Below are 26,077 nucleotides of genomic sequence, written 5' to 3' on the forward strand. Positions count from 1 at the left end.
TTTGGAGGCAGACATTTCATTCATAGCTACAGGGCAATGACAGCATAAGAAGATTTAAAAAAAATATGAGACTCGTGTTTTCCTATATTCTCAGTTTATCATACAGTAACATTTCACCTTTTGAAAACGTCTTTTGTTGAGACCTTTGAACAGACTTCATCATGTGAATGGTGTGAATAAGCCTTTTTAACCAAACATCAAAGATACGCTTGGGATGTAGCCTGCAATTCAGCAGTTCCTGTGGTTGCTTACACATGGCTGTACTGGCTTTTAAAACTGTTATCTCAGTTTCAAGGCCTCATTTTGGATTTGCTCTTGCTATGTTCCTCTATTCTGAAGGGAACCAGCTACCTGGCTGGTGAGTGGAGGCTTGCTGAGATGCTCTTTAGAGATTTTGATGTCCTAAATAGTTGGCACTAACCTGAAACACTCCCCATAGATCACTTTTGGAAAGGCTGCGGAACTGACTTGCTTGAGCCTTTGAGAGAATCCAACAGAGAGAGATCAGAAGTTCCTTGGCAAAAACAGACCAATTGTATGTGAAATCCTGGGAATACTTTACATATAAACATATAAAAGGATACGTGTTTAATTTACAGCTTCCTGACAAATCAATAGCCAGCCTGGTGAAATTTTACTACTCCTGGAAGAAGACAAGGACTAAAACTAGCGTGATGGACCGTCATGCTCGTAAACAAAAAAGGGAACGTGAGGAAAGGTAGGTTTGCAAGCAGAAAGGCTGTGTATTGATGCACACTGATTTCTTTAGATTATCTCAGAGATTCCTGTTAGCGTGTAAGAAACGAGATGTAGGATTTCCCCAAAAATGTTTCCTGGTACCACACCTTCTTTCCCCACCCTTTTCCCCTGCTGTGCATGTTTTGCTTTGCTTAAAGCCAAAAGGAACCTGTCGGCAATTAGGTGTGCTCCCTTTTTCAACACTGTGCAATTCCTGATTGCCCTCTAGTGCAGTGGTCACTGTCCCATCACTCTAGAAGCTTTTTTCTCTGATACTGCTTGAGGGTGGAGAAAATAAAATTAAAACTTTTTACAAGCTGATTGGCACTGTTGTCAGCAGAGCCAGAAAAGCTGATAAGCAGGATGATGAAAGGAAGTCATGAAAGAGCTAGAAATCTGCCTTTATTTCTGCCACATGATGCTCAGTCGAGCAAGAACATGCACCTGATGGGGAGCAGGCTCCCGTGCAGCACCCCTCAGCCTGTGCATATGCACACACAGACTCTTCCCCTGCCTTTGGAAAAGGTTACCAGTATAAGGTAACCAGGCCAAGCTCTATTTCCTGAGAAAGTTTAAGGCTGTGTTTTTGAGAGACTGAGAAGAGGGTAGCACAGGGGAACTTAGCATGAGTTCTCTGGCAAAGGTGTCCCAAGGAGTGCTGGGTGCATTAGGATTTGGGTGCGGGTGGTGGTGTTTGGGAGGTCACTAGCCACTGAGCTTCGGCACATGATCTTGACTCTTGCTTGTGCAGCTTTGTCTGCAAGTTCACCTTCCTGGATACCTGTGCAAGCCCTTGAAGGTAGGTCAGCCAGTGGCCTTGTGTGTATTGCTAGAAGTAGCTATACAGTTAGAACTGCCACTTGGTGACTTTGCCTAGTCACCAAGCTGCCAGGGCCTCAAAAATGCAGTGGCCTCAGGTGTATGTGGGGAAACCCCCTTCTGAACAGCAGTAACTCCCATCTGCTTGATGCAGGTGCCTTCTCAACCTGCTCTAAAATGCAGTTTATGTCTTTGCAGACCAAACTTGGGTTGTGACTGGCTTTGGAAGACTTCTAACGTAATGGCACAAAATTCTGCAAAAGCTTTTCCCTTAAAGGAGTTACTGCTCTTGGACTTCCGAGGGAGCTGTTTGCTGGCTCCAGTGCATGTGAGCAGGCCCAGTTTGGGAAGGGGGAAGAAATGTGTTTCCAGGGTTGAGCTGTACTACAGCAATGACTCACTCAACCTCTCCCATCTCTCTGCTAGATCAGCAATGCTTGCTTAACAGGCAGGGCCAGGGAGTATACTACCAGCCAACTTGTCCAGCATTTGGTTGGCTTTCTCTGGCCTGACTCTCTTTTTCCATTCTGTTCTTTCCCTCTCTCTGCAAAGGCTGTCTTGATTTTTTCTTTCCTCCATCCTGCTTTTTTTTTTTGTTTAAATTTTCCTACTAATTTATGAGGGGGAAGAATCTCTTATAAGGATGTGTTTGTCTCGTACTATGTAGGTTAGGATCTTTTAATACTACCTCTCTATTTTTGTTCTGTGCTCCTAAATGAAATTACAGCAATTTGGAAATACACCTCTGGTACCTATGCCTGTTTTCTGGGCAAAGCAGCACCTCAGATTGTCTTGTGATTGGGAAAGAACTGTATGGGCTGCTATGTGCTGTAATTTTGTAACCTTTGAGGAAGGCAGCTGGATTGGAAATGTGTGATGTGGCTTACATCTGCAGCAAGCTAAGCACCAGGCCATCAGCTTGATGTTTGATTTCCCTTCTTCCTCTCCATTAAGTAAAATAGTCAAACCTCTACACCCCTGAAGGATTTGTCAGCGCAGCCATGCAGGGCATGGAAGCAGAGTTGGGTGAGTTTGGGCTGCCCGGATTTTGAGGTAGTACTCTGCCATTGGGTGTTGGCAAAACTTCAGAAATGTTCTTCAGTGAATAGTGATCAATGTCTAAAATTGCAGAAATGAGTGGGTGGATTTTGATCTAGCTCATGTCTAGGGAACTTGCTGGAATAGCAGAGCAAACTATGAGCACAACAAAGCCCGTGGGGGTTTGGCCTTTACAGAAAGGCTGAAATCTAAACCTAGGTGAGAACACGAGCAAGCTTTTTTGGAGATGGAGTTGAGAGAAGAGGCAGTCTGAGGTATCTCACTTGAATACTGCTATATCTCTTCTGTGGCTAGGCAGGGAAATTCCCCAACCCCTCAGATTGTCACTAAAATAGCTCCTAGTGCATTTGGGACCAGGTTTTCAGTAGCTGTTCTTAGTTGTATGCAAGGGACTTTGTGTGTGCAGCTCTGGGAGGGGGTGCTTGTGAGTTTATTCCCTGGAATTGCAATTATACAAACTAAATATCTTGTGAATCAGCTGGTGAGCCAGGTGGCTTGGGAGAGCAGAAATGGCTTGTACAAGGGACTGCTCTTGTGGAGATGGATGTCAGCTCAAGCCACCCGGCAGTACGTTCCTCCTCAGACTGCGTCTGCACAGGACATCACTGCAGCAGGGAGACAGCTGTGAGCAAGTGCTGGTACTGCAGCCGTGCTCGCTAGCACCCACCGTGCCTGCTGTCCCCTGCTTCTGTGTGAATGCACCCTGGCTGGCTCCAGCACCCCAGCAGCATAGCACAGCTTCTGCCAGGGTTTCATTGCACAGCCCTGCTTTGCGCTGGCGCTGTGACATACCTGCACCAGCCAAAGTTCCTCATCCCAGGCTATAAAGTTTGACGTGATAAAATAGGTTTATTTTTTTATTTGTTTGATTAGGTCAGCTTAATTCTTCCGTTCCTGGACATCATCCCAAATGGTGCAATTAGCTGTAGTTGTGTACAGTACAAAAATTCTAAATGGTGAAAATATATTCGATTTAATGTCTGATTAAAATTTCAATGAAGCCAAACTGGCCAGGTGTGTTAAAGTCACTTTCAATATGGCCCCAATTTCATGCCTATTACTATTCTGTAACTGATAACCTCTTTTTCTTTTCCAGGGAAGAATGAAATATGAGGCTGTCACTGGGGGGGATGGGGACAAAAAACCAAAACTTGAAACAAACAAAAAACCAGCAAAAAAACCCCCAAACAAACCTAAAAAACAAAGAAACAAAAAACCAAAACAGAAATTGATATTTTAGTTACTTGCTCTAATTCTAAGTCTTTGTTTTTCTCTTGATTTGCTTAAAGTTAAAATGTTCAATGTCCCATGTTCCTTAAAAGATAACTTGTGTAATCTATTTCATGTATCTTGCCTTCATCTGATCAGACTTATGTTGCCTAAGTACGCTACTGAGAAGTCTTTCTTTACAAGACATGGTCCCTAGTATTTTTACAATTAAGAATTTCTTGACTTAAAACCAAATAAACGAAAAAATCAAAACAAAAAAACACCCACCCCAACCCCCTAAAAAAAATCACCCTGAGAATAAAACTAAGGACAGCTGTTGGACTCGCTACTGCATCCATGCGTTTCCTTTAGTGTACTACTTATAGAGAGCCTCACAAACTAATACAGTACTGATGCTTTTGTCTTCCAGTGAGGATGAAATGGAAGAAGCAAATGGAAATAACCCTATTGATATGGATGTTGAACAAAATAAGGAGAGCAAAAAGGAGGTATAATTCTTTTCTTACTACTGTACAAATGAAAATGTTTACTTACTAGCTACTTCATGTAGAAGCTGACAGTATCTAATTTTCTTTATTTGTGCTTTGTATAGTTGTCATACAAGAAAAGAAGAGTTGTCTTCAGGATTATTCTTAGATCAAGACAAGTAGAGACAAATAAGTAGTTATGGATGGAGCTGGTAAAATTTAAGACTTTACCATCCTGTGATAATGTACCATCTGAATGTTTCTAGCCTCTTTGATTCAAGGTTGGCTGTGTTAGCTTGAACCGCCTTCAGTGATGGTTTAAATCAACCTAACTGCATGAAGATGAAGTAGAAACGCCTATGTCCCCACTGAGATGTCTTGGTGGAGGGCAAGTGTGTCCTTTAATCTATTCTAGGTAGACCAGGAAGACTGTGTTTATCTACACCTTAGATTCTGAGGTAAATTCTTGATATACTGAAATCCTCAGCGATAGTGCCGAGGACTTCAGTGGCATCAGGGCTACAACTACAGTGGTGAACAGTAGAGGAGAAAGCTTTTGTGTGGTCAGTTCATTTTGTCTGGCAGGGGGCTTTCACCTGTTAGGCACAGAATTTTTGTCTAATTAAAAGGTAGTACTTGCACTTCAAATACTTAATTTTACGTGGACATACTGTTTTAGATTAAAATAGATCCACACAAATACAACAGTTCTGAAAACCTAGTCTGTGATGCTTAACAGGTAATACTTTATTTTCATGTATATAACCTGCTGGTTATCTGTTACTAAATAGAAAAGCCTTGCTCTTCTGCAGTAGCATGGGTTGTATGTGTGAGTGAATGCTACAGGAAGATGTTTACCGTAAGGCCTCCTCTCCTTGAAGTAGCTCCCTTACCTGATTTCTTGTAGCCTGATTTCTTTCCCATAGTCATTCTCTTTCTGTTTTTAAAATTATTTTTAAAAGGGTATATGTAGGAAAAAAACTCTAGAATTATTTAAAACCATGATTGCACACAGGCAAAAACAAGGGCCTTAGACCAGCTGCTTTGTCAGTCACTGTCAGTGAGATTAATTCCTCTAATAAATTATTCTGAATGGAATTAACTGGAAAATCATAGCATTTTAGTCTTTTCTTTACCCACGACAGGCTGCTCTCTAGACTTCCAGAAAAGCATAGCTGTTCATTCCATGGAAGGAACTGGCATTCCCGATGACTTCCTAGGAGCAGAGTGGAAGCCACTCATGTTCATCCTTACAAGAAGCTGAGTTCTTCAAAGCCTCAGCAACACACAAATTGGGAGGGTTTTCACTTGACTAAGTTGCAGCTGCATACTGCAGCTCTCCAGAGTGTCTTGTAAATAATTAATACCATTATCTCATTTCCCATTATTTTAATACATTTTCGAGTTTAGATTTCTCCATAAGCTCTTTGAAAGCTTGCATCTGTAAGAGCTCCCTTCAATCCCCTTTATTACAGTTTCCTTCCCTACTATGCTGACATGTTCTGAACTTGCTGCAGAAGAGGGAAAGGTTCTTCAACAACTTGGCTGCCTCTGTTGTAAGGCCAAACCAGAGCAGGTGGCTGATAGCTACCATCAGCACTTTCTGTAGAAAGCCTTGTATGGGAGGAGGCCGTCTGCTCTCCCTGTCACACTAATACAGGCCATAGTGCACTAACTGGTCTGAAAGAGATCACCAGAACTCATGGAGCATGTGCAGTCTGGCTGTGTATGTGATGGCAGGCAGCCTTGTGGGAGCTTTTCTGGACAGGGAATGTACTGGTGGATAAAATAAAGCTGACAACCTGTATAGCCTGTTCAGAGTTAATTTGACTTGATTTTGTAGTACCTGAGCCTGGGGCTGATTGAAAATGCCTTGAGAAAGAGCAGGTATCCAGGAGGGGTGTATGCTCTTTCTTGATTATTAAGTTTCTTTTAATGACGTGGTCAGACGTGCAGGGGTGGTGATGTACCACTAGCCCTGGACACTTACCGTAAAGAACCTCCCTGTCCCAACCCTGTAGAGATGGTTTTTCCAGCTCTGAGACATGTCAGTTACTGTATGAGTTGCCAAGTAATACTGGGATTTCTCAGAGTATCTGAAATTTCTCATCTGTTTCCTCTTTTGGGGGTTATTGGAGGGGGAATCTTCCTTTTTTTTTTTTTTTTTGTACTTTCAGTGTTAGTGCAACTGCTCACAGGTTTCCTCAGATAGTGACTCCATACTGCTGAGGTCATGAACTAGAGCTGCTTTCTCTACATCTTCCCTGTTCCTGCAAATGCCTCCCATTTCATCCTCTGCTTTTACATGACTTGAGATAGCTTGGTCTTTACTTCTTACACTGTGAAATCTGAGGAAGGGAACCTTGTTTGTATTAAGGGGTTTGTAAGATTGAAGTGTACTGGATAGCAGTGGCAATATCTAAATAAACAGAGAAGCACTGCTAAATCCCTGCATTTTTAATTCCCTCTGGATGTCATGAATTGATTTAATTCTACAGAGATATGTGTGTGCCCAGGAAAGCAAAAGAGTTTCCAAGATAGGGTAGACATTTAAATTTTCAGAGCCTGGGCAATATCACCAGGGCCTAGAGGCATTTGGAGCTGTCAAAAACCGTTCTGCTGGAGCTCTGGCTTCTTGTCCACAACACTGAAGAGCTTCACATTCTTTGAACTCTGTGAAATAATTTGAAACTGTTTTCTTTTTTCCCTGTTGTTGAGGATTCTGGGACATTTGCACTGCAGGCATTGTGTGTTGGTCAACCTACAGCCTGAACCTGTTGTGAAGTGTTACTGCATGATCCTGTGACATTCTGTATGTAGATGAAACGTCTATCCATGTTGAATAATTTACCCAGCTCAGTTATCAAAGTGCTCACTTCTGAAGCGGAGTGCAGAGCTTACTTGTGCGTAGCTAAACCAGTATGGATTCTCCTTCTCCCCACTCCCTTCTGCAGAAAGAAATAGGGTATCCATCCTGCAGCAATAGTTATCTCTTGCTCCTGGGCTTGCCTTAGGCATTATCTCTTATGGGGTCCTTTGCACTAAAGGAGGGAAGAAAAGTTGAGAACAGGTAGTTGTCCACATTACTGCTCCTATGTGGCTGTGGCCATTGAGCCCATGAAGAGGGTGCAAGCTTTTATCTGCTGGCAGCTGTGCTGGGGTCCTCCAGGCTTCAGGAGGCAGAACCTCATGCTTATGTTGAATGCAAACTTTTTAATGCTCACTAATGAGCAAATGCTGCAAACTGTGTAGAAACTACATGTAGCTGCAAATTAGGAGGGAAACAATAGCGCTAAGTGAAGCCAATGTGTTTAAAGCTGGCAGTGATCAAGTAGACGATTTCAGATGTGCAGCCTCCCCTCTCCACTTTTTCTTTCCCTGCTACCCTTCTATTCTGTGTTCTTGGCCAGGCTTCAGCCACTGGGTAATAAATCTTGGGTATGAGTTGCTTGTTGAAAATAACTGCTGGAACAAATGGTTTTGGTATTAGGGAATCAGATGTGCTCTTGAGGGATCTGTAGTATAGTGTCCTAGCTGATCTACCTGTTAGAGGTGTGCACCTAATTCTTTGCTTTAGACAGCAGGCATAAAAATAATTAGTGGTGTGTGAAATCTTCCTGTTTCCAAAAGAGACTTAAATTTTATTTGTGGGCAAAACTGCATCAGTTAAATGGAACACTTGATATATCAGTGCTATGCAAGAAAACCTGGCTTCCAAGAAGCTGCATAACAATCTAAGAATTACTCTGTAGTCACCGAGCTTCTTTATACTTAGCTTTTAAATAAATTTGGTTTACTCCTTCTCCTGTCTGATGTGTGGAAAAGTGAGTCTCTGTAAACTCTTCTAGTTGTGTTCTTCTCCTGTCTCCAAACACTGCTTTGTTTCTTTCTGGTGTTCATTTAAACTGGCATGTTCAGGCCCAGTGATGAAAGCGATGAAAGCAAGAATAGAGGTTTCTGGGTGTTTGAAACTAAGCAGAATATTTAACTGCTGGAAAATTGGGCATCTGTCTCCCAAAATAAGAATGGGCAGAGAAGACAACCAGTATCTCTGTAAACACTGAAAGCTACCTAGGAGAAAGGAGAGATTTGTCTAAGACAGCATTTGTATGATGTGCCACTTAAAGCAAAAAATGTCTTTCTGTCTGCAAGTTACCTTTTTCATTTTCCAACCTTTGAAGGTGGCTAAAAGCCATAGAATCACAAAATGGTTTGAGTTGGAAGGGACCTTTAAAGATCATCTAGTTTTGTAAAATGACTGCTGTTTGTCAGGTGCCGCCTGCTGAAACCGTTCCTCAGGTGAAGAAGGAGAAGCACAGTACGCAGGCCAAGAACAGAGCGAAGAGGAAACCTCCCAAAGGAATGTTCCTTTCCCAAGAAGATGTGGAGGCAGTTTCTGCCAATGCGACAGCTGCTACCACTGTACTCAGACAACTGGACATGGAATTAGTCTCAATCAAACGACAGGTATGGATAGGATAGTTCAAGAATAACTGCTGGTTTTGGTGGCAGTGCCTATCACAGCCTGCAAAGTTTGCAGGAATTTGTAGCTTGACAGTGATGATGCACATCATTATGTGCCTTAATTGACAAGCCACCAGCCTTGTGCTATGAACTAATGCAGCCCTAGGTTTACATCTCTTACGTTTTAGTTCTATGGGCAAGCCTACTTTTATACCTAATGTGAAGCAAGGAAAAGCCCATAGTATTGACTTGAAAGGACATTTGTTGGCGCTTAGTGTTTCCTGCAGTTCAGAGTTCCTTATGTTTTAACTATGGACTTCCCTCAGATTACATCGGTTTCGGCAGTATCTGATTTCCATCTGCAGCAGTTTCCTTTGCCTTTTCATATGGTACTTTTGGAACAGGCAGATATGTTTGTTTTAGTCTTTCCTAGACAGGCATCATACAAACTTTCCTACGTCCTTTTTGCTTCCGTGATGGATCTGTCTTTTAAACAAATGTTTTTCAAATATCAGTTAGTAAAGACAGGTTTACTACATGAGTCTGTTTCCTAGATCTGAACGTTTTCACTGTTTTTAAAGCAGGGATCTGGCTCAAGCTCTTTATTAAACTTAATAGAATTGGTATTTTGGCCTGAAGCCTTTTTCTTGGCATTTTGGGAGAAGCAGAGCTCTCTAGCAGTCTTTGATTCATTACTTGCTGTGAACAGGGCCTTTCTTCTTACACTGGGCTTTAGACAGAACTGGAAGCTGGGGCAGTTCTTGCTCCAAATAACTTGCAGACAGGATAAAATAAATTAAATGGGATCTCCTGATGTGCCAGCTGCTCCTGCATTCCTTTACTCCAATGTAACAAACCTTCTTTTTGGAAAAGGGAGGTTGAGAGAAAAACTGGAATGCTGAGCTTGTGGGGTTCCTGCTGGGGCTGCTGGAAGGCTTGTCCAGAGGATTTTTTTGTTTTGTTTTGTTTTTTTTTCCCTTGTTGAAGGGATGAAACTTTCTTTTCAGATTCAGAATATCAAACAGACAAACAGCGCACTCAAAGAAAAACTTGAAGGTGGTATAGAACAATACAGACTTCCAGAGGTAGGATCATTTTCTGACCCTTATTTATTGTGGAGGTAAATGTTAATCTGTGTTTACATACCAGGGCTATTCTAGTTGCCAGTAAACTAGGACCAGTGTCCTCTTAGTTGTCAGTGTGAATCAAGACCACTACCATATTCACTGTGGTTGTGTAATGGAAATGGAGATAAGAAGAAAGTAAGAGCAGTGCTTAACAAGTGAAAGTGGTTTCTAACAGAAGGATAGGTATCCCAGATGTACCACGTTTTGTCAGTGTTGTATCCGTATGCCCTGTGAGAGAGGTAGCTGCTTTGCTCTAACTACTGAAAAATGTAGGAGAGGATGTCAGTGGCCCATCTTTCTCTTGGCACTTGGTGCTTTTGCTCTTTTCCTTCCAACTCTGGTACCCCATGCTGGAAATAATTTGACCAAGATTACAGAGGGTGTCTGATAACAACAAGTAGGTGCTTTAGAGGAGTGTGGCTCTTGGTTATCTGCTCAGACCATTCCCTATCTTTTTATATTACCATGACCGTGTTTATCACAGTTAACTGAATGGATGCCATATGCAGTTCTTAGTAGCAACGTTTTCAACGTTAAAAGGAATGATGTAGTTTGACTACTGTTGTGTTTTTGTGAGGTTTTTATGAGCTCAGATACAAGTGAAAGTTGTTGCTTATGTAAATGAAGTTACCCTTTTTTTTTATGTGTGTAGGTTGTTCAGAAATTTAATGCCCGTTGGACCACAGATGAGCAGCTTCTTGCTGTGCAAGGTATGGCACTACAAGTCTACTTGTACTTCAGCTGGTGATAATCAAACCTCTGCGGCATTTCAGAGCTGTGTTTCCCTTCAGTGGCTAATGAAGGATTTTGACATTGCTGTGTACTAACGCCTGAAGAATGAAATTGAACAAAAAATGGTATCTGCCCTTCCCTTCCCTGGGCAGTATAAACCGCATCATATGAACATTTGCAAATAACCTTTGCTTGTCCAAGCTTTCAGAAAGTGAAACTCCTGGAATCACTGCTCTGCTCTTTGCTTGCATAACTTCTCAAATAGTACAGGCAGATTTACACAGGTTTTCTGCATTTGGCTCTGCCCATCTTTACTACATCTCTGTGTTTTCTCTTCTTCAGGACTAGTCTTAACTGTGTCTCTTGCCCAATTTAGACTTTTTCTTCTGGATTAATCTGAGAAAGGCTTGAAACCTTCACAGAAGTTCAGCTTCGGATCCTTACCCTGTGACTTGAGCCTGATTTGTGGTCTGTGTGGAAATAACACATTGCTTTTGTTTTTCTTTTTGTTGCTTTTAGCAATCAGGAAATACGGCCGAGACTTTCAGGCAATCTCTGATGTGATCGGAAACAAATCTGTGGTGCAAGTGAAAAACTTTTTTGTAAATTATCGACGTCGTTTCAACATAGATGAAGTTCTACAGGAGTGGGAGGCAGAGCATGGCAAAGAGGAGACAAATGGAACCAACAGCCAGAAGCCTGTAAAATCCCCTGATAATTCCACTAAAATGTCCGAAGAGGAAGATGAGGTAAATCCAATTTAAAAATGACGCAAAATTCCCAATCTGACCTCAGTTCAGATAGGGGTGTGTGGGTATATATATACACACATATATACACACATACACATACATACTCTTTGCAAAAGCCATTTTTTGACAATCTTCAATCTGAGCATATTTCACTTCCTCTGAATGTACAGATTCCAGTACTGATTTGGGGAATTGGGAATTCCAGACATGTATGAAAGTGGAAAGAGAACAGTTAATTTGCAGCCCTCTGACTGTATCTGTATCTCATCAGCACACGGACATTTTAATGCCTCTTGCTGCCGACACCCCATACATCTTTATCTCACTTGGATGTTTTCCCTGCACTCAGTTCTCCAAGCTGTTCTAGGTTTGGCTCTGTGGGACTGTACGGTCTTCTGAGGCAACGCTCGCTCTTTCACTTTTGACGATGGAGTGGTTTCAATCAGGGGAAGGGAAGAAAAGCTATAAACAAGTCGAGTGTATGAAACTGTTCACTCTGGAATTACCTAGAGGCAAAGTTTCCTTGATTTTACAGCAGTTTCTGTGAAGACGGAAATTCTAGAAACAGCCTCTCCTTGATGGAGCTTCACGGAGTTAACACTTCTCCAAAGACAATGTGTGTTTAAAGTTAACTAAGAGACTGTAGAGTGTTTAAATATGAAAGTTAGTTACAAAAATGTAATATTAACAGTCTTGCAAAAGGAAACACCACTAGAGGTTTGCATGTTAAATGTCTGATCTAGGACTCCCTTTGGCCTCATTTTATAAGGCAGCTTGGCACAAAAGCTGTATCTTCTAAATGCAAGCACAGTCAAAAGCGTAAGGCAAATTTTGGTCTCACATGGACTAAAGACTTCTCAGTATACTCTACATTTTTATTGCCCTGATTGTGGTTTGCCCACTTGTATGTTGCCGTTCAGACATTCGGAGAGCAGAACTTGATTGCTTCACAAATCCTAATAATGTGTTACTCAAAGATGCTTATATCTGGGGACTAGGTTCAAAGATGAACAAAATCAAACTAAAAAAACTTGCCTTCTCAGAAGCTTGTGAGCAAAATTGTCCCATTCCTCCAGAACTGAGAGGTGGAGCAAAGAAGTACTAGTATCTAGCCACCCATTTGAAAGACAGGTAGCTTGTCTCACTGCCTTTTCCTGTGACTGGTAGAACTGTATCTGTTGGCAGTGCAGAGCTTTTCTTCTCTGAGCTCTCTGAGATTCTTCCTGGCTTCAAATACACCCTTGCCCCTGAAAGTTATAGTTAAAAAAGGGGAGTCTCACTTGAGATAGGAAGAAAATGGTTGCAGTAGGAACTGGAGTGTGATGATGTGGCCAAGTATGTTGATACTGGAGCAGTGAGGATCCCAGACAAGTTAGCAGAGGAGGAGGGAGAGTGGAGGCATGACAGCAAGGTCTGGTGAAATAACTGGTGGAGCAGCAGTTGTGATCCCCAAACTAGTGATGGAAAGTGCCCAGGCTGGAGCCGAGCAAGTGCTGAGTGTAGAAGGGGGACCAAAACAATAGGCTGGTGGGGATAGCTGCAAAGCCTAGAGAAAAGGCAGCTATTGTGAGTCAGGCAGTTCACTGTGCCTTGCAGTACAGTAAGGGATGAGGGCAGAGCCTGCCTGCACCATGCTGACACAGGCAGGAGCTGGGCAGGGTGGCAGCGAGCTGCCAGTTGTGACGTACTGTGTATGCCTTACATTAGCACCATGCAGCTTGTGGTTCTTGATGAAGCCTAGTCTGGACAGTAGGAACTGATGTGTTGTGGCTGGGAGGAGGAAGGTGCTAGCAGCATGGAGGGGATTTTGACTACCAAGCCTGCAGCTTTTTATAAAAATGCACAAGGAAGGGATACAAGAGTGTTGCACAGTGGACATCTAATGGCCACCATGCTCTCTGACCACATCAGACATTGCCTCTCAGGCTGGCTATAGATGTGGTGCTTGTGTCTTCAGAGGTAACACACAGTGCTGACTGGGTGCCTGTTGGAGCAGTTCTGGAGGCAAAGTGAAATGTCATTGGGATTATCGCATAAGTGACCTATATGGGCTAGGAGGCGGGTTCCTCATCCCTCCTGAGCTGTGCAGTACTGTGTGGCTGATGCCTGCTCTTGAGAGCACTTGCACAGGCAAGTCCACCTGGTCAAGTCAGGTGAACTCAGTCAGCAGTAGCCAGAAGACTTTACTGGCCTAATACTGAAGCCCCTCAGGCGCTTTCTCCCCTGGCATGCCTTGTCTGCCTGGCTGTCAGCATAGTAAAAGCTTCGTCAGCCCTCTGACTGCTCTGGGCTTTCCCCTTCAGTGTGTTTTCATAGCAAGTGGCCACAGTTCCTTTTTTTGGTTGGGTTTTTTTTTTTTTGAAGGGGGGAGGTGAGATGGTTGATCATAAAGCGGCATCAACTTCAGTCTTAATTCTTGAATGTTTGTGCTCCCAACTAATCACAGTGTGGCTCAGAATAGGGGAAGCTGCTGTGATTCCTCCCATATGCCAGGTTGTCCATTTTGTCACTTTCAGTACTGTGGATCTAGGGTGAAGTTTGGAGAGGCAAGAAAGCCTATGTGTATTCATTTTTAAACTAAACATCTCCTTTTTCTTCCCCCTCCCCCTTCCCTCCAGGCTACTTCTGTTCTTGATGTCAGATATGCATCTGCTTCGTGAGAAGGTGCTGTAGCCTAGAACAATTTGTGTTGACTACTGTGTTATCCAGGATATCAGGTATTAGCAAACCTCAGACAGCCATCTGCATCATATCTGTGGACAAGCAGCTATTACCAAAAAAAGGCAAACGCTTCCAGTCCTGTGCTACATCTGCCTTAATCTCCCCTCATTCCTCCATACTGCCTCCACTTTCTTTCAAAAGCACCCAGGTAGCTCAGCTCTCCATTTCATCAACGTCCTGCTTAAGCATGGGGATTTCTAGAACCAGTAACACCTGTCTGTAAATTTTGACCAACCTGCAAAACAAGGAGCCCCCACAGTAACTCTACACATTAGAAGTTCTTATAATACTTGGTCCATAGGGTATAAGTACATATTGCTGCATGGCCTTGTGGTCTCCGCTTCCTGTGTATTCTTACGATGACACTATTATTAGCGAGCTTTCTATAAAGGAGAGGCCTGTGCACATGCCAGTGGTGTCAGGTTTGTTCTGAAATGACAGGGCATGTTAACAAGCAATCTTGAATAATGCAAAGTGATAGGAAATGTTATTTCTGAGGTTTGGTCAGTCCAAGGTTGTAAACATAACTCATTACACTTCTGGTTTGTGCAATTTTTTCCACTGTATTTGTGTTCTTGCTTCATAGAAAGCTCCCTAATTGAGCATTTTATTCCTGTATATTTTAATGGCTTTTACTTAGTGCAAAAGGGAATACATAACCTGAAACTGTTTGATACGCTATTTAACCCCTGGCATTCAGCATTTGCATTGTAACTTGTTAAATGAGTACAACACAACTTTCTTTTTCCTGATCCTCTGCGGGATTAAGTCAAAACAACTTTCTCTGGTGCCTCTCCTGTCGGAATATGTGCCTTTTTACATTTGGCTACTGTAGATCACTTTCTGTCCCAGTGTCTCATTCCTCTTCAGAGCGCTGTTTGCCAAAGACATTAAACTACTTCTCCCACTGGAAGTCTGGACGAGGGTTGGAGCACAAAATTCAGCCTTTAGGGTAGTTTTTGATCTCTTGGAAAACTAATGGAGAAGAACTGGGTTAATTTCATTGGCCACTTTAACCCTTCTGAAGCACACATTGCTTTCATGTTCTGAACCAAAATATGCAATTTAAAACTTTAGAGGTGCTTTTCCAGATACTTGGTGCATGCAGCTTTCAAATCCGCAGCCCTCTGCTCAGATGACCTGTGCTGTGGCCTACCTAGCTGGCTTGAACTGGAGCTGTTCTTGAAAGTCCTGTATGAGGACTTTGCACCTTGAACAAGGTAGTTGCTGACTGCCGAGCAGACAGTGTTCAGAGAAGCTAGAAGCAGCAGTATTACTTCTTGGCCAGTGGAAAGCTGCAAAATAACACTAGTCACAAAGCATTTAAAAATGGTTAATATAATGCTGTTGGAAGAAACCACCAGGTGTCTTTGCAGGTGGAAAAAAGGACCTTTTTTGCCTCTCTCCCTCTACAGAGGGTTCAAGCCAAGATGGCACACAGCAATATATGGCACCAGCCTCTCTTTAACACAACCTGAAATGAGCTAGTCCATGTCCTGGCCTGCAGCTGAAGTGCTGCAGCTTGGAGTCTAGCCCCAAACTTGGTGCTGATGTTTGAGCTGCTGGGCTGTGCCATGCTGTGTGCTGTGATGACTCTGTTCTCTGTACCTAAACTAGGTCAGCTAATGCCAGCCAGCTAACGAGCCAGCTGTGACTGCACCTCCTGCAGTGTAGACACAACCCAAGGAAAGGCAGGGGAGGTATCCTTGTATCACTATGGCGGTCTCCTCCTCGGGCCTTGTGTGAAGAAAGTAATTCAACATCAGAAATTGAGCTACAACACACAGGCGAAGGAGCAGATAGTCATTTCATAGGGCAAGCTAGAGCTTGGAGCCCCAAAAGGGCCTGTTTCAGCCACTTGGCAGCTGTTTCTGAGCAGTTTCATTCTGGTTGCTCCAGAGAGTTCCTTTGAGGTGATGGGGGGATGGAAGGGAGCTATTCCCTGCCCTCTGTATTGGAAACCTGTAATCTCAAGTTTGTGGCTGCATCTCTGCAGCTGTTGATGTGAACTGGCAGCTCTGATGGTGGCCCTGCAGATGTTCCTTCAGTCCTGTGCCAGTTGGAGTTGGGAGTCTCTTATCAGAAAGGACACTAGTTGTTAGCCAGTGTGAGTTAGGATTAAAGACAGGCAAATAGCACTGTGAATTCAGCTGACAGTTCTGGTGTAAAACAATGCCACTCGTTAGAAATACTCTAGTATTAAACCTCCTGCTGGTACCAATGCACGGAGACAGGTCGTCGCCAGTGTGAGAGGGTTGTGTGAGCTTGCATCCCAGGTGATTAAACTCATCGGGGAGGCTTCTGCTGGTGAGTTAAGTTACCTGTGAGGACTTTTCATCGGTTTTTGCCCTCAAATCTGTCCATCTTATGATCAGAAAAGTTGTGTTTTGGCTTCATCCCCAAGGGGTAGGGGGAAACATATATAATTCATGATATTGGGAAGAAAAAAGTTGTTTAAATTACTTTTCAGTTGACTGCTATCTATTGTAGTTGATACATACAATATAATAGCACTGTATTTTCAACACTTAGTTTCCTACATTCTCTTCAACTCTGTTTTTAAATGCGATAAAATAATTTTAGCTTGTGAAAGTTTAAATGGTTTGGTCTTGTTTAGGTGAAGACCCTCTTTGCTTTGTTTTTTTTTAAATGGGTCAAGTATTAGATACATCAACTGGTTGCATTCTGATTAGAAGGGTCCACAAAGTTAACTGCATAAGATAGAATATTCACTTAAATTTTGTTCTTAAACTATCAATGTGAATGTCATAATTATATATATTTTGTGGAAAATGGGAAATTATTTCTCCTAAGTATAAGTTATTGTGCAAAATATGGTATCGTTAAAGAAAATGATAGTTTAAGTTTTAGTTTTAGAAATCTTAAAGATATAAAAGTGTATTGCATATACATAAACAAATTTCATTTGTTCTATTTAATTTTTATGTAGTTGTGTAAAGTGCTAGGTAACTTCTTTTCTCGCTTATCCATTAAAACCACCTTGTTACTTGAATATTCGTGTTTAACTGGTTTGAAACAGTGATCAATTTTTATAATCTTATAACCAAGGGAAAAAATACATGCCTCAGTTGTGCTTAACAATATAGCAACAATGTACAATCAGATGCTTAAGACCATAGTAGCCATAACTGGTAGTTGCAACCACAGTGGTTGTGTCTTGATATATTTAATACCAATGGGGATAATGAATTCTTAATATATTTTTACAAGTTTGCAACCAGAAGGCCCCATGAATATCCAATAGAACACTTTTTTAATAGTTAACATAAGAGTGAGACTCCTACTCTCTTAAAGCAATGTCCTGACAAGCATTTTTCTCTCCTGTACAAATACATCTGAAACATTATGTATTAAAATATGCTCATTGTCACTTTAAATTTCAGTTTTTAGTCTCTAAATCGCTAACATGCTGTTGGTATTCTTGCACATCAAATGAGCCAAACAGTGCATTACACTAACTTGATCACTGGATTTGTGAACATAAATCTCCAAGTCAATGAAGCGCAAAAATATCGTAGGAGATTTCTCTGATAATGCATTTTTTCAGACCTGTACAAAATTATGCCTAGCCCATTCAGTGATGAGTGGCCTGATATTTACTCTTTACAAAAAAAAAAAGAGAGTATTTTTATTAGCTCCAGCTTGTCTTCAGCAAGTCAAAATCTAGTGATCTTGTGCAATGCCCCTAAAGCAAATACTTTCTGCCACTCCCTGGATTAATGCAGCTTCTCCTGTTGATAGTAAAGCACAATTGCAGTGAAAGTTACAGTTCAGAAGATGGAAGGTCAGTATAGTCTATGCATGTTGTATAATAATGAGTGTTTACATTCATATTCTCCTAAAATAAAATTTATACTGGAGTGTATAGTATTCCATTATGTAGATTTTATCAATTTTGTTAACTGCTTATAGATTGCTTAAAAGAAGTTTTTTCAAGATTTTAAAAGATGTATAAGGTTAAGTTTGCAAATATAATGGAAATTCTGTATAGCTTTTGAAGTGCTAAAATACTCGTTGGGATTTTAAAGAAAGTATGTTGTAATAATGCTGTTGTAAGTAATATTTTAAATGTCTTTTTTGCCTGTTTTCTATTATTCAGCACACTTACTGTGATGAATGTTCATAGCATTATAAAATTGCTTAGCCACTGAAAAGTAACATTTGGTTTTGAATTATTTTACTGTATGAGGAATATAGTGGGGTAAATTCCTTTGTGAAATTCTACATAATACATTTTTCTATGATTTCCAATGTTTGCTGACATCAAATAAAATTTTTTCAAGCCATTGATGTAATAAAATATGTAGTAAAATGTTATTGATGTAAAATGTCATTCCGAAATGTAACTGATCCCCTACCTTTCAAATTTTGGTCAGGAGAACAGACCGGGGCTTGCCCCCTCCTGTACTGTATTGTCTGCGTGTAGGTGTTATTGGAGCGCAGGTTTACTGCTGCCGGAGTCAGTGGGCAGAGTCCCCGGCTCTTGGGAATTCGAGCAACCTTTAGTACAGTGCTACCAGCTGGAGCTGCCTGGTGCAATTCATGCCAGTGGCCCTGGAGAGAGTGATGGTGCGGCATGCTCCTTCCCCCGGCTGTGCAGCCGCACCCCGCAGTCCCGCTGGCACGGCCATCGCCTTCAGCTAACTGGCAGCACTGGCTCGAGACAGCTCTCCTGTTTGAGAAGTGGTGGGACTGGGATGCTGGCTGGCCTTGAGGGGTTAGAGCTGGAGTCTAGCTTGTAGGGTATGGATGGAGACTAGCTAACAGTCATCGCTGTTGTAATGAGGACCTGAAGGATAAGCTGCTGCATGCAAAGGGCTGGCACTTGGCTGTACAACTTAATGAGATCATCATCTTTGTCCTGCGTTTAAAATACAGGGGAAAAGATGACTCTTACCCTTGAAGCTTGGCAGTGTGTAGATGTTGCTATCACAGATGCTCAAAATGGCAGGAAATTTTGCACTGGGGTTGAACCTTGGGATTTTCAGGAAGGTAATATTTTCTGTCTTAATGTGCTGGGTGCAAAGCACTAAATGCAGAAGCACAGATAAGGTGTTACAGGGCAGCTGGGGGAAAACTGCTCTGTGTTGTCTTGTTAAATTCATCAGGTGGGGTACCAGCAGTGCTTTGTGAGTCTGGGTGTTAGCACAGGACTAATGACAAGGAGTTTTCTGCTTTGTTCGCATGTGTTAAATGCAGCAGAACTAATATGGCAAGATACTGTGGTGGTTTCCAATGCTGTAGCGTATGGAGGGCAAGAATTAGTCGTGCCTTTCTGTACTGTAAAGCAAGGTCTGTTGGGAGGGAGACAGGCTTGGGGTCTTGGAAGCACAGACGGCATTTTTAAGAGTTGAGAGTGTTTCCTTACTGGAAAGCATCTTGTAATTTTCCTGGTGGTGGAGGATATGGTTACCAGTATTGTAAGGTAGTGATCGCTTTTTTAGTGGAGGAGTCTGACTTGAAGATCTTTCAGCCCTTAACCATCAACAAAAACCAGCCCTTCCTGCCCATATGCCCCTCCCCCAACCCCAAAGTAAGGAGAAACAAATAGAAAAGGAGCTGCTTCTCCTTTCAATCAGGGAGCATAAGCAGGTGAGGAAGCTGGGACTTCCTCTGCCCAAACACATACCTGAGGAGTCTCCTGAGGAGTCCAGAAGCAAAGGTAAAATAGTGGTAATGCTACTGTTTTCAAAAACGCAGGTGCTACACTTCTACCTAGTAATGGTATGTATTTGTAAATGGGAATGCAGTGTTGAATTAATGATGAATGGAGTTAAAATGCTGCGTTTAGTATTCCTGACAGCCTGTTCCCTACATAAACAAATTGGTATCAGATAACTTCCAGTGTTGAGGTCTTAAGGCATCAGCACTCCAGCAACTACTATGGTTAGACTCTAAGGTCTGACCTTAATTAAGTTTTGGACCATAACTGAGAATGGGAATACGTGTATAAGGGGAAACTGTAGTTTCCAGAACACATGCACATGTCTTCTAGGCATTTCCTGTCTCTGCAAGCTGTGGAATATGACCAACACAGCAGCACCGAGCACTTCTCCCTTAGGATAGGAGCTGCCTTGCAGAATGCGATATTAGCTGGAGTTCAGGCTGAAGTGGAAGCGTTCAGTGTTTCTGCTGTTTGTGTGCTGAGATCTTAATCTAATCCCCAAGTATCGGCTTTATGAAATAACAGTATAAGCGTGGATTTTATTTCACAAACGAACTTCCACTCTGAAAGATACAGTGTGATATTTGAGAGAGCCAGGTATCAAACCCGTTCTCTCATTCCCCTCTAAACTGCTCTGTCTTATCCACCCAAATCTTCTTTGAACTAATAAGAGCAAATGTAATTTCTGGTCTTGCTTTTAGTAAACTGTAAACAAAATGTGCATGTGTGTATGTGAAAACAAACCAAAAAACCCCAGTGAAACAAAACCAGAAAACACCCCCCAAAACTCAGCGAAGGGCCCACTGACAGCGGTAGAGGAATTGTTTGCTTTTCCTGCAGAAGGGCAAGGGATAGAATTACTGTAAAATATTAAGGGGACTGTTTCTGAAATCATCCAGAAGGGAAAACTTGAGGATGGTAGCATACAGGAGGTCTGAACTTTTATCAAAGATGGAGAAATCACATGGACGTTTCCACTACTGAAAGGGGAGAAGTTTGTATGGAAGAAGGCTGCAGGCCTAGCCTAACAAGGGCAGCAAAGGGCAGGGACTTGTAAGGTGGGGGGAAAACATTGATCAGTCATGGAGTTTTCACAGGGGAGATCAGGAAATGGGAGTAAGAGAACAACTGACACACATCAGGCTGACTTCTGTTTGTTTCCAGCTGGAGGGAATGGTGAGGGGGAGGTCGAGATGTTTGTTCTGATTCTAGTTGGACATTTAGTTTTCATGAAGGTAGTTTGGAACAGGAGAAGGTGTGTGGGGTGATGGAAATAAAATGTGCATGTGTGAACTGGGAAGAGCTTTTCCCCATCTGCACATTTTGGGGGAGCAGATATAATTTGTCTGACACCTAGCATATGAAACAGCATGGCTTAGCAAGACCTGAATAAGCTTTTAAAATGGAAAATGATACTGTGTGACTGACAGAACTGAACTGATTTCTAAAAGGAAAAGATGAATAGGAGATCTAGGAAGCTGCAGACTTCTTGATACTGCCTTATGTATTCAAGGTTTAGAATAAGTCATGATGGAAAGGAGAATTAGGTGAATTAATAAAATAGAAGAATGGGTGCAATGGGTTTGCCAGAGAAAGACTTGTGCCTGACTAGTCAATCACAAGGTGTGGGATTCATAACTGGATATGGGCCTGAGCTCACTGTCCAGAATCCCTTAGAGAGAAATACGCTTTTCTAGGGTATAATTAATTTAATCCTAAATTAGATGTTGAAGACTGATCTAATGTATTACATCCTGAAAGGACTTATTTCTCTCATTATAGATTATACGCAGAGCCTCAGATACGGAAGCTGGGCATTAACAACACCAGTGCCATGGCTGCCTGGGCTTAACCCCAGGAGGGGGCAAGGACTGAGACCCCTCACTGCAGTGCTGGGCATTGTACTTTCAGCTAGACAAGTAAAGGTTGGTACTATCATACCAATCCTTTGAAAAGCTCCTCTGGGGTATTGTGCATAATCCTGGTTCATCCCTTGGAAGACAGGTCTGCCTGAGCAGGTAGAAATGAAAGGCACCCAGTGAGCTTGGCCTGCTTGGGCAGGTGGAAGAGGGGCTGGGGGTTGTTCCCATTCTCTGTAAATGGCACCCTGGGGAGCACAGATAAGGGCAGTGTTGAAGGCAGAAAAACTGGGCTGGATTTTAGTCTGTCCTTAACCTTAATGAGATGACTTTTCCAGGTTAGAGGCAAATTCTAAGCTCTGAAAGCATGTGAAGAAGGTGCTGTGGTTACTGAGCTGAACTCCATGCAGCTGAAGATTCTTTCCAGCTTCCTCCTCCTTGGTACAGAGGGTATTGGGCAAGCTCTGGTTTACCAGTTGGGTCCACCCTTACTGCCACCTGGTTTTCTTGCTCCAGGAAAGTAGTGGTGTTGACTCACAGGGATTTGTCCCGTTGGCAGGGCCACAGCTTCTGGTGGAACGGTTCTCTGGAAGACTTACCTGCCTCTGACTGTACCTGTAGCCTTCCCCTGTTCTGGGTGCCTGGCTGCCTGCAGCTGGCCAAGCAGGGGCCAAGCAGCTCTCTAGTATGAAAGATGAAAAGCGGCGCTATGAGCATGTGAGTGTGTGCTGGCTGTGGATTGCAAGCTTGGACTCAAACCAGGATGAAGCTGCTGGCTGACAGCTGTGTGGGTGAAAGCTGGGGATGGAGGGCTCCCTGGAGCTATCAGGTCCTGGGCTATGCTCTGCAGGTGGGATAAATGTCTTTGGGATAGGGAAAGACTAAGAGAGATGCCCTTGGCCAAGTAGAAGTTGTGTTGTGGCACTCTGGTCTGGATTTGCACGTACTATTCTGGGTACAGAGGCTGATTTGAAGAAGCCTTGACCCGCTCCAGTTGCCTTGCCTGCCTTGGACCACAGCCCACAGCAGCTGGGCCATTTGCCACTGGGATGCTCATTCTCCCAGTGCCAGACCCAGGATCTCACCGCTGGCGTGGGGAGGCTTCGGAAGGGCACTCAGGGGAGCACCAGCAGATCCAGATTCCTGCTGTGTTGGCTTGGGGATTTTGTGCTGGCTTAGGTTTTCTTTTTTCCTCATGTAAAATGAACTGGGTTCCCTAGAGGACAGACTGGCATTCTGTATATTTTAATTTCAGTAGCTACTGTATATTGTGTTTCCACAAACTGCAGCGTAGCATGGCCTGCAGGCCTGTCTCCATCATTGATAACTGAATTGCTTATCCTGCTTTCCTGTAGGAAAGGTCCTTACTCCTGTCCTGTGCTCTTTCCTTGTGAAGGAGAATTAAATCTGCTCCCTGCCATGAGATATAGTGGGAAATGTGGGACAGAGTCGCAAAATTCTGGAGCTTCTAAACAAGTACGTCCTCCTGAACATGCCAAATTGAGTTGCTTGTTGAGATATGTTTCTGACAACGGAACTAGCTTCCCTGCTGCTTGGTACATTTTCAGTACTCTAGAAATGTACCTGTGCTGAGGGGGGATGGGACAACCTCACTGGACCCAATTTCCATTCTTTTGGGTCCTGGGTCCTACCTTTCTTGAAGAGACAGCTCAGGGTAGAACTGTCATCATTCACTAAAGCCAAAAATGTTATTCTTATATATTTCCTATCATGTTTGGCCTTTCCAATACAACTTTAGGGACAACTTTTCTGATGCCAAAAGTAGCTTTGAGCCTCTGGTCAGTATCTTGTGCTGTTAATGTTCTCCCTTAAAAAAATAAATTAAAAACAACTATTAAAAAAAAAACCAAAACCAAAAGCAGTTAATTGGATGTTCTAGTTAAGCTAATTCCCTTTTCCTGCATGGCTGGTTCTCTCTTCCTTGCACAATCAAGTCTCACTGATACAAGTATTCTGAGAAGATAACTTTTAAGCTTAATCAAATTCTCCTTTTGAAGTATTTGTATAAAGATTCCAGTTTCTGCAATTAATCATGGGAGGCCCTCGGTTCAGCACTATGCCGTACTCTAGAAGCAAGCAATACCCCGTGTCCATGCTCCATCACAGGCAGCCTCTCGCTTTGACTTTCAATGAGTGACCCAGGACCACGGTGGGATTTAGCAGGAGAAAAATAATTTACGAGAATTGTGCTATGCACACAAGGAAGATAAACTAGTTAAGCAATTTGTTACGAACAATGCCTTCAGCCCTAGCCATGGATGGATAACTTATATTCCTCCCGGTTTTATTTTTGTGCATTGCTAGCAGCAAGTACTGGGATCTGCCCAGGGCTCCACATTTGTGGTTTAGAAACCAGTGTCAAGAAAAAAGATCCATAATAAATAACTATGAACTGACTTGCATCTTCGCCGCCCTCAAAAGTGTGCTGCCTAGTGCCTCCATAATGTGAAATACAGTCAGTACTCTTCTGCCAGCCTGTCTCTCAAGGTGCAGAGAAAATCTCTTACAATAGGAGGAGAAAACTTAATTTTTATATACATACATATATAAATAAAAATTACTCATGACTCCCTAACTTCTGCTGGATTTCCCAAGATGTTTTTGTATTAATGTTTCAAACTGCAAGTTCCCCACATGAGGATGGCCCCGCTATAGGCGTTAAATAAATAGTAGGGAGCCTAATCCAAGTCTTGTTAGTTGCTTTTACATAGTCTGCAGTAAGGGTTGGTCCAGGTAGATAGTAAATAACTTTATAACATTAGAGCCAATGCAGCTTTAAATGATTACCCATCAGCCTCTCATTAGTGTCTAGGGCCAAGCAGAAACTTGACAAGGAAAGATGTGCCTTGCTAATGACGGAAAGCATCAGCATGCTGTGAGAAGCAGCAAGGTTTCAGCAATGCTTTATCGACTTGAGAGAGCATCTAGCACCTCGGAATTGCTTCCTTGTTGGTTGGTGAACCTGTTTTGAGGACTTGGAGGAGAGAATTATGTCGCATCCAGGAAACTCTTTGCTTTTTAATTTGTCCACTGGAGATGGTAATTTTCTAGATGAAACTGGTTAATCTCGAGGATTTCACTAGTAACATGTGTTAACAAGAGGGCAGTGCCTTCAAACTTGGGTGTGGTCCAGGTTTCTGTCCTGCCATGTTTTGCTTTTGCTCTGATATGAAAGGAAAAAGTAATCTGTAAAATGAAGTGAAGAGGGTTTATATAATTTTTGTTGCTGTTCTTGCATTTGAAGTTTACCAAAAGGCAGCAGAGCCATCTCTGTTTTTCTTGTAAAGGTGAATTTTTTCATTTAGTAACTCAGTCTTGTTTCTATAGCCTCCTGGGATGGAGAGGTCACAGTGCTGTATAAATGAAAGCTGAGTAATTGAGATGGTTTTCAGTGTTTTTAAATGTTGCTAAAAAGTTTAATAGTTACTTAATGCCCTGTAAACACTCAGGAGAATACATCTTTGTTTAAAAATTCAGACCCTACTAAGGGCTTCAAACAACTGCTGGTCATTTGGGGGGACACACAGCACTGCTGACAGTCATTAACGTGCTCATGGAGGAGAAGCAAAACTATAATTTCTGCTAATTTCTGCCAAAACTAAGTCAGCATTAACTCACCTGTGGGCTCAGGTTAAAGGCTAGTAATGTCACACATCAACAAGATTGCTGGGCTGTGCTCCAGCTACAGACTAGCGTGGGCGTCTAGAATTCAACAAAAGGTACCTTGAACCTGAGTTGGGAGTAGTGGAAGCACCGTCGCAGTCTGTGGGGGAGGTGGGGCTTGGGACCCCTGCCATGGCCCCATCTCTAAGATCCATTCCTGAGTAATGGATGAACAGTTTGGTCTGTTTTCTGCACATCACAAAATCCAGTTTTCACGACAGCCTTTTAAGGCAGGTTGTTTTCCTAGAATAGCTGGAGCTTTAGGAGAGGCTGTCCGAATTTCTTCAGTGTGTGACTATTTTGGTTCTAAATGAGTTGTTTTGTAGGCAGACCCCAAGGGCCGCTTGCCTGGGTGGCTCTAGCTTGGCTTGGTTTATTTTTCATATACTAATTATTCCTGTGAGATTCAGTTTGTGATTTCTGTTCAGCTGTTTAGGTGTCTCGGTTGTGAAGACAAAGTAACATGTCATTTAGGTAAATTAGTATGTAAAAACTGTGTGTCCTGAAGTGTTTGATTAATGCTTGCAGAAGCCTTTGGAAGCCATGTGTTTGTGGCTGGAAGCTGGGTAGTGCGTGTGTGCTGCTGTCTTAAATATTGCTTACAGCAGAAGCTTGGGAAGAATCTGTAGACCCTACAAGAGGAAGGGGCATGGATGTGTCTTCATATTTCTTCACTTCCTCCTACCCCCATGTAAGAAAAAAACTCTTTTGTGTGGGAAGCTTCATGTAAGGATGGATT

General features: G+C 42.5%; 1 protein-coding gene across 1 annotated transcript in view; it reads left to right on the forward strand.

The window, feature by feature from the left end:
* Positions 1-18,447, forward strand: part of RCOR1 (REST corepressor 1) — an 87,905-nt gene extending 69,458 nt beyond the window's left edge. The window contains exons 6-12 of the mRNA XM_064460809.1: positions 600-718; positions 4,256-4,334; positions 8,586-8,780; positions 9,785-9,862; positions 10,557-10,614; positions 11,156-11,385; positions 14,007-18,447. Of these exons, the coding sequence (XP_064316879.1) occupies positions 600-718; positions 4,256-4,334; positions 8,586-8,780; positions 9,785-9,862; positions 10,557-10,614; positions 11,156-11,385; positions 14,007-14,048 (801 nt within the window). The 3' untranslated portion in view covers positions 14,049-18,447. The remainder of the gene's footprint in view (positions 1-599; positions 719-4,255; positions 4,335-8,585; positions 8,781-9,784; positions 9,863-10,556; positions 10,615-11,155; positions 11,386-14,006) is intronic.
* The last annotated feature ends 7,630 nt before the right edge of the window (positions 18,448-26,077 follow it).

The sequence above is a fragment of the Phalacrocorax carbo genome, chromosome 9 (genome assembly GCF_963921805.1).
Source record: "Phalacrocorax carbo chromosome 9, bPhaCar2.1, whole genome shotgun sequence".
NCBI lineage: Eukaryota > Metazoa > Chordata > Aves > Suliformes > Phalacrocoracidae > Phalacrocorax > Phalacrocorax carbo.